Genomic DNA, 8,396 nt, shown 5'->3' with positions numbered 1-8,396 from the left:
TTCAGCGCGGGCTCACCTTCGAGCTTCCGAGCTTGAATTCGGCGGCTCTTGCAAGTCGGAGCCCCGCCCACCCGCGCCCTGGAGAGGAACCCGGAAGCAGCCCGCTTGGGCGCGACTCTTCTTCCAAGCTCTATGTAGCTCCGGGGCGCGTCTTTTCGGCGGGGCCGTGACGTCACCACCCGCGCCGCCCGCCCCTCTATTTCCGCTTCCGAGCGACCCCGCTGAGGACGCAGGAGAAGGTGGCGATGGCGGCGCTCGGCGGTCTCTCCCGGCGGCTGGGGGCCGGTCCGGGCTGGAAGCGGGCTCTGTCGACGGCGGCGGCGGAGGCGCCGGAGAAGCACCACGGGGCCGGTGCGTGGAGACGGGCCGGTTGACCGGGTGACCTTGCGCTCGCTCCCCCTCCTCGCATCGGGGCCTTTGCAGGCCAGGCGCCCCCCAGAGAAGCTTGGACGCCCGGTTGCACGGCCGAGTATCCCCGCTAGGCGAACCGCGGCCGGGGATTCCGCTCCCCGCCTCCCGGAGACGGCCCTTGGGCGACGCCCTGCGGGGCCGGGGCTGCCTGGGACTCGGGGCACCGGCAAGGGCGGCGCCGCCCTTTCGGGGCCTTAGGGAGCTCCCTTCCTGCGCCGGGCTTCGGACGCGGCTCTGGGGCAGCCTCTGGACGATGCGTGGAGCTTTTCACGACTTGGCACGTTGTGCAAACAGCCCAAGGAGCTAGTCCGTGTTGAGTGGATTGAATCTGGGAAATGGGTTAATGCAGAAAACCAGTTCGGTGGGGGGTGAATTAGCCAAGGGGTCCTCAACCTTGGCAACTTTAAGACTTGTGGACTTCAACTCCCAGAATTCCTCAGCCAGCTTTGCTGGCTGAGGAATTCTGGGAGTTGAAGTCCACAAGTCTTAAAGTTGCCAAGGTTGAGGACCCCTGAATTAGCCGTTGCGCCAAAACAAGCCTCCCAAGTACTGTTTGTTGTGTTATATTCGTCTTCTTCTGCCATATCCGTTATCGGACGTTGGCGATCCTGTTTTAGCAGACCAGGGGATTCTTAGCACCCCTGCCCCATTTAAGGGGCGCCCGTACTCGGGGCCATTGTTAGGTTTTGCCGCCATTAACATGAATTTTCCTGGGAAATATGTAGTGTAGTAGTCTTCCCTTCGCTTTCTACACCGCTGTGCACACGCTGTTCAAGGGGCTGCCACCACACCGTGTGCTGTTCTTCTGAATCCGTTCCAACCAATATGCGCCTTCAGTCGATACTGGGGGGCCAGCTGCCCCTCACCAGGCCTGTTGGTCCACGGGAGGTATTTGATTCCCTCCAACCCACCATTACAGCATAAAAGCCATAATGGGTAGGGGGCCCCAATCCACCACCTGGGGACACGCTCTGTGGCGGTTCCAGGCTCCCCCGAAGAGGTGTTATATTTACACAGCTATTTAGGGCCTCCCCCCCAAAAAAAACCCTCATTAAAACAGGAAGCATTTCACAGCACGCACTGCAGACTATTTGGGAGTGGGCTGGCTCTAAGAAATCTAAATAACATAAAACGGGGAAAATGTGAGACGCTAAATTACACAGATAAAGATGTAGTGATTCCAGTTATATCTTGAGTCCAGAAATTACTATTTTGAGACTGATCTGTAGTACATCTATTTGTAAAATACCGACACTAACCCTAACTCTTTACCTGGATTTCTTCTCGTGGTGTCGGCCTTGCTCTTTTTCTTTTGCTGATAATATTCTGGAAATGGTAATGGAAAGGAGAGGGTGGGGTAGAGAAAAAATTATCTTTGCATTAAGCAGCAGGAAGTTACTGCAGCAGAGAGTCTTCAGCTTCGGACTTCCTGGTTCAGATGTGTTTTTGTTGAATTGCCTGTAGGAACTAAAAATAGATCCTGGCCAAGTCACGGAAAATGCTACAGCACAAAGCAGCCCAATTTTAGCTTAACATCTTTTTCTGAATTGGGCCGCTCTATAATCAAAAAGTAACTCCAAACTAATTAGCATCTTGCACTTTTTTCTCCTATTGGCCCATTTTCAGGTCCGTTATAAGCTGTCCTGCAGCAATTTTTCACTGCACTGTCTGTACATTGAATTAAAAGGCTCGGATAGTTGATTCTATTGGTCCTGTATTTTCATTCATTGCAAAGAGAGAACATTTCTTGACTTTCTGCTTGTGTTTGAATTCAATCAATTAGATCGTATATGGAAAATCTTGTCTTTTGTGGTTGCTCTTCCTGCCGTTGCTATCTGCCAGCTAAATTGCTACCTGAAAAAAGAAGAGCATCATGAAAGGCCAGAATTTATTCCTTACAAGCATCTTTACATCCGGACCAAGGTACTGAATTTGCATTGTTTCTAGATTTGTTCTGTGCTGACTGTTGGGAGTCATTTGCAGAAATTGAGGTTTAGATGGGTTGGATCAGATCCCAAAAGCATGGCCTGGACATCCATCGTTTCTCATCTAATACAGGTAGTTCTCGACTTACAGCCATAATTGAGCCCAAGACTACTGTTGCTAAGTGAGGTGTTTGTTAAGTGAGTTTTGCTCCATTTTAAGACCTTTCTTGCCACAGTTCTTAAGTGAATCACTGCGGTTAAGTTAGTAACTTGTTAAATGAATCCGGCTTCCCTATTGACTTTGCTTGTCATAAAATTACAAAAGGTGATCACATGACCCTGGGACATTGCGACCGTCATAAACATGAGTCAGTTGCCAAGTGTCTGAACTGTGATCACGTGTCCATGGGGGTACTGAAAGTAAGTGTGAACAATGGTCATAAGTCACTTTTTTTTGTGCCGTTGTAACTTCAAATGGTCACTAAATGAACAGTTGTGAGTTGAGGACTTCTTGTATTTCCCTTCTTATAACAGTCTCTCCTACACTTGGGTTTTGAAATAGGATTAGAATTACATTGCCTACCTATTGGGAAACTGGTTATAGTTATTTATAGTATCCTGAACTCTTATCGGTTCACAACAAATTTTAAGGGTGAGGCAATTATATAAAGTTCACAACTAAATTTTGATGAGAAGTGAGCTTCAACTACAGGAAAATCAGTTTCTCATCAATTTGTTGATTTATTGTACATACAGTCCTTGTGCATGATCTTCATTGGATCAATTGCTGCCTCTGAGTCACATTGACAAAAAGAGAAAAAGGTCCACTTATTTCTGATATATACTACAGTGGATGTCAACTTAAAAAAAAATCCTTGCATTATTGCCAAACAAAACTATTGTTCTGCACATTCAGCTTGCCAACATCTTCAAGAATTGATGTTTTGAAAATTATTTTTAAAAATCACCTACCATACTTAAGGCTCTTTTGAATAAAGTTTGATCCCTGGTAATCTCTTGAAAATATCCATAGTTTTCTTGGCTGCATTGTGGAAGCAGTTTGCCTTCTGATATTTCCCTCCCTTTTGACTTCTCAGTCTAGTCTACAAGCTGGAGTTTTTCTAGTGGTCCCCCACCTCTGTACTAATTACATTTGACCAAGTTTAGCTTTTTGAGATAATATTGGCTGGCTGCTGCCACTTTGCTGGTCAAAAAGCCATTATAGAGATCTTAATTTATGTAATTTAGGAAGCTAAAAGTACCATCTCTTTTCTCTTTGCAGCCCTTCCCTTGGGGTGATGGGAACCATACTCTTTTCCATAACCCGCATGTCAATGCACTTCCAACTGGCTATGAAGAGTGACCATTAGGCAAGTGGACCACAGCCACAGCATGGACCATTAAAGGTAGCTGGACCAGAATTGAAGCTGGGACCATAATCTGCATATGCTATATTGTTTATTCTGACTTCTCACAGTTGATGTTTTTCCTGTAGAAGTCTCCTGAAATAAAAATATTCTAGCCAAATCTTCCATTGATTCTTTAAAAAAAAAAAAAAACTTTGTATCAATGCCTTTTATCCTATCTCAAAGGAGGGCATTGTTGAGCTTCGTAGATGAAAAATTAAGTAGCACTGTTTTTGCAGAAAAGCAATGGGCTCAGTTTGTTAAGATAAATGATACAAACAGATACTGGTTACGATTGCTTGGAATTAGAACAAATTGTTTTCTGAAGAAGTACGTTTCCAGTAAGGAAACTGACAAGAAAATGAGTAACCTGTCATTTTAGTGAAAGCAGAATTATTCATCTTGCGATGGTTAATTCTTTCAGCAATATTTAGACCTGACTTGTGTAGTGCAGCTATTAAGGGGCAAGTGCTGTTTTGAGATGCATTAACAGGAACATAAAATCCACATTGCAGAAGTCCCTGCTCTTCTCTTAGAATATTCTTCCCAGTTTAGGCACTGCAATTTAAAACAGACACTGAAAACTGGAGTAAGTTCAAAGGAGAGCTGCCAAGCCTTTGGAATAGTTGAAAGAGCTAGGTGAGTTTATCTTAAAAAAAAAGAAAAAGAAAGAAAAACTGAGGGAAAATATGATAGGAGGCTTCAGATTTGTAAACCATTGTCATATAAAAGAGGGGCCAGACTTGAACTAGATTCGGAGGATTAGATATCAGGAGGAATTTCTCGATGATCACAGCTATCAGCCAATCTAATAGTTTTTTTAAAGTTTCCTTTTGCCAGAAGTCTTAACAGAGGGTGAAGAACCCTCTGTCCAAAATTGTTTTGCAAATCCTATACCAAGCAGATGAACTTCAGAACCTCTGAAGTCGCTTTCAAATCTGTGATCCAGTACTGCTTGAAAAAATTTACAATGTGATAAATAGCTGTGGAATGTGATTGCATCCTACAGTGATCTTGGTGGTCTGTAATTGTAATGGTAGGTTTGTTTTAACAGTGAGAGACAGATTAACAACAACAAAAATCCAGAAAAACACATTTCAAAAAAGTCATCAATTGATTTACATTTTAATGAGTGAAATATTTGATCTATCTATCAGCAAGGTTTCTGGCTCCCAGTTTCCTTTTATACAGGTAACAAGCTGAGATTAGGAGCACTTTCTTAAAGGGAGTGCTTCTAATCTCAGCTTGTTACCTGTATAAAAGACACCTGTCCACAGAAGCAGTCAATCAGACTCTAAACTCTCCACCATGGCCAAAACCAAAAAGCTGTCCAACGATGTCAGGGACAAGATTGTAGACTTACACAAGGCTGGGATGGGCTACAAGACTATCTCCAAGTAGCTTGGTGAGAAGGTGACAACAGTTGGTGCAATTATTTGCAAATGGAAGAAACACAAAATGTCAATCTCCCTCGGTCTGGGGCTCCGTGCAAGATCTCACCTCGTGGAGTTTTAGTGATCATGAGAACAGTGAGGAATCAGCCCAGAACTACACGGGAGCATCTTGTCAATCTCAAGGCAGCTGGGACTATAGTTACCAAGAAAACAATTGGCAACACACTACGCCGTGAAGGACTGAAATCCTGCAGTGCCCGCAAGGTCCTCCTGCTCAAGAACGCACATGTACAGGCCCGTCTGAAGTTTGCCAATGAACACCTGAATGGTTCAGAGAACTGGGTGAAAGTGTTGTGGTCAGACCAAAATTGAGCTCTTTGGCATCAACTCGCCGTGTTTAGAGGAGGAATGCTGCCCATAACCCCAAGAACACTATCCCCACTGTCAAACATGGAGGTGGAAATGTTATGCTTTGGGGGTGTTTTTCTTCTAGGGACAGGACAACTTCACCGTATCAAAGGGACAATAGACAGGGCCATGTACTGTCAAATCTTGGGTGAGAACCTCCTTCCCTCAGTCAGGGCATTGAAAATGGGTTGTGGATGGGTATTCTAGCATGGCAATGACCCAAAACACACGGCCAAGGCAACAAAGGAGTGGCTCAAGAAGCACATTAAGGTCCTGGGGTGGCCTAGCCAGTCTCCAGACCTTAATCCCATAGAAAATCTGTGGAGGGAGCTGAAGGTTTGAGCTGCCAAAAATCAGCCTCAAGATCTTAATGACTTGGAGAGAATCTGCAAAGAGGAGTGGGACAAAATCCCTCCTGAGATGTGTTCAAACCTGGTGGCCAACTACAAGAAATGTCTGACCGCTGAGATTGCCAACAAGGGTTTTGCCACCAAGTGCTAAGTCATGTTTTGCGAAGGGGTCAAATACTATTTCGCTCCTTTTGAACTGTAACCAAAGTGCAGTATTAGTATGTGGCTGTACTGTTGGTCTATGTGAGGGATCTTTATACCAAGGGTCCCCAACCCCCCGGTCCACGGACTGGCACCGGGCTGCGGCATGCCAGAAACCGAGCTGTGCAAACAAGCAAAGTCCCATCCGCGGGATGTAGGCAGCACACAAAACAACGCACTCTCGGGTCCGCAGAAAAACCTCTGTCCACAGAACTGGTCCCTGGTGCCCAAAAGATTGGGGACCTTTGCTTTATACAGTAGAGCAGCATCCATTACTGGTTTGTGAGTAGGAAGGCGGCCCCCAACCTTTGGACTGTCCTCCTCCAGGGCCACAGCAGCAAGCTTGGTTCAAGGTCGGTCTGAGGGCACCAAGTCAAGCCCCCTGAAGGCAGCACACTGAGCCTTTGCGAGGGGCATCACTTCCGCCCAGGCTTAGATCAAAGGGCAACATTCTGGGGTTGCAAGGTGGCATCTTGTCTTTGTGGCACCTTCAGAGGGCCTGTGGGCATCCACACAGCCTTAGCCAGACAGACAGGAGCGCTCACTTGAATTCTTCAAGTGAGGCAACTGATCCAGGACTTCACAACACTTCTACCTGCTCCCTCCAAAGTGTTAATTTCCAGAATTGTTGGAATTGCAAGCTACAAATTGTCTACAAGCACAGCAAACCCCCCCCCCCCCCCAAATATGTTGCTTAGCCTTGATTCACCTGCCTTGGCCAGTACAGAGAAGGTCACAGGCCTGATGAGCTACAGTCATGTGAAAAAGTAAATATACCCCATGTAGTTATGTAGACATACCAATATTTTATCTTCAAACAGTATATAGATGATTTAATTGAACAAAATAGCCTATGAAAAATGGACTTTGCGATCATTTATTCAACAATTAACAGACACGGCCATTTCCTTGTTGGAAAAAGGAACTTCTCCCACCCCCACGGCTCCAAGGCCTACCACTGACCCCTTTGGCAGAAACTCCCTCAACCAGGCATTTCTCATGACTATCTACCCGTCTCTGAGATATGGACGGGAGGATTTCTTTCCACTCCATGCAGAATTTTTTCTGCATGGTGGTGCTGAAGCTCAACCCCCCCCCCCCCCAGCATCTCAGTGGGATTCAGATCCAGGCTTTGACTTGGCCACTTCAGACCCCCCCCCTTTCTCCCTTTCTCCCGTCACTTCTGTGGGATTTAGGCTCACGGTCACGTTGCACGATCCAGTTGAGCCCCAATCTTCTGAGAAATGCTCTCACATGACCCTCAAGTGTCCAGAATTCATGGCAGGGAGCTGCTCGGGCCCTGATGCAGCCCCAAACCAGAACATTTCCCCCACCGTGCTTTACAGTCGGTATCGGGTTCTTGTGAAATTTTAACTTTGTGAGTTACTCAGACAGGCAGCTATAAAAATGAACACATAGTTGCTGTCCTTTGTTATTGGATTTCTTCATCCCAGTTTTATTATTGTCATAAATAACTCAAGGTGGTGAACGTGCCTTCAGGATTTTCCCCACTATACCAAACTCTTTTTGCTATGTCTTCTCATACTAAAGCCAAATAACACTATCTTTGCCTTCTCGGTCCAGAGTAAATTGTTCCAAAAATTCTTTGCCTAGTGTCCCATTTTGGATTTCAAAAACCACACAGAGAGTTGCTTGGTGATAAGCAATTTACCTGAGGCTCAGCAGACAAAATAACATAAATCAGGGTCTTAGAAGATAAAACTTGCCTAAGTAGCCTCACTCCACAGGACGGGCTAGAACAAGATTCAGTCCAGAGGTCTGAGTAAATCAAGCTCTTCAGCCAGTCCTAAGGTTTCAGATTTCTTACATGAGCAGAAGACACGGGAATAACATATCACAGCAGGAAATCACAGTTGTTTCCATGGGTCAGAGCTGCCTCTTAAACCAGGCTGCATCCAACTACTTTTAATTAAGATATACCCATTTGACAAGCTTTATTGAGCTCCGCTGTCCGCTCTACTTGCCAAGTGTTTGATGGAGGGCCACACCTCATGACTTGACTGCTCCAGTTAAGTTGGATACTTTTGATCAGTCTCATATTCCTGGGTTGCTGTCTCCTCAGGCTGACATTCCACTGGTTGAGTAGGAACAGTTGCAGGCCACAACATCTAGGTGTTCATGAGGAAAACAGTCTTGTCCTAATGGTGTTTCTGAAGGGCAAAGGTTTCCTGGCACACTTCCCATATAGATTTAATTTATGCAGCTTCATTCTAATGGTAGAGTCATACACTTTAACATCAATAGTGAAGAGGGTCATGTGTCAAAATTCTGAGGTTCTTA

General features: G+C 45.6%; 2 protein-coding genes across 2 annotated transcripts in view; both read left to right on the top strand.

Annotated features, from left to right (window-relative positions):
- The first annotated feature begins 219 nt into the window (after positions 1-219).
- On the top strand, positions 220-3,850 carry LOC107300563 (cytochrome c oxidase subunit 6A2, mitochondrial). The gene is made up of 3 exons (XM_015829876.1): positions 220-351; positions 2,195-2,334; positions 3,619-3,850. The coding sequence occupies exons 1-3, from the start codon at positions 246-248 to the stop codon at positions 3,697-3,699; spliced, it is 327 nt and encodes a 108-aa protein (XP_015685362.1). The 5' UTR covers positions 220-245; the 3' UTR covers positions 3,700-3,850.
- A 1,200-nt stretch (positions 3,851-5,050) lies between these two features.
- The window catches only part of GATC (glutamyl-tRNA amidotransferase subunit C), a 5,899-nt gene continuing 2,553 nt past the window's right edge, over positions 5,051-8,396 (top strand). The window contains exon 1 of the mRNA XM_015829875.1: positions 5,051-5,139. Within this exon, the coding sequence (XP_015685361.1) occupies positions 5,051-5,139 (89 nt within the window). The remainder of the gene's footprint in view (positions 5,140-8,396) is intronic.

The sequence above is a fragment of the Protobothrops mucrosquamatus genome, unplaced genomic scaffold (genome assembly GCF_001527695.2).
Source record: "Protobothrops mucrosquamatus isolate PMUCROS unplaced genomic scaffold, P.Mucros_1.0 scaffold7446, whole genome shotgun sequence".
In the NCBI taxonomy this organism is placed as follows: Eukaryota; Metazoa; Chordata; class Lepidosauria; order Squamata; family Viperidae; genus Protobothrops; species Protobothrops mucrosquamatus.
This window is presented reverse-complemented; position numbering and strand designations above follow the sequence as displayed.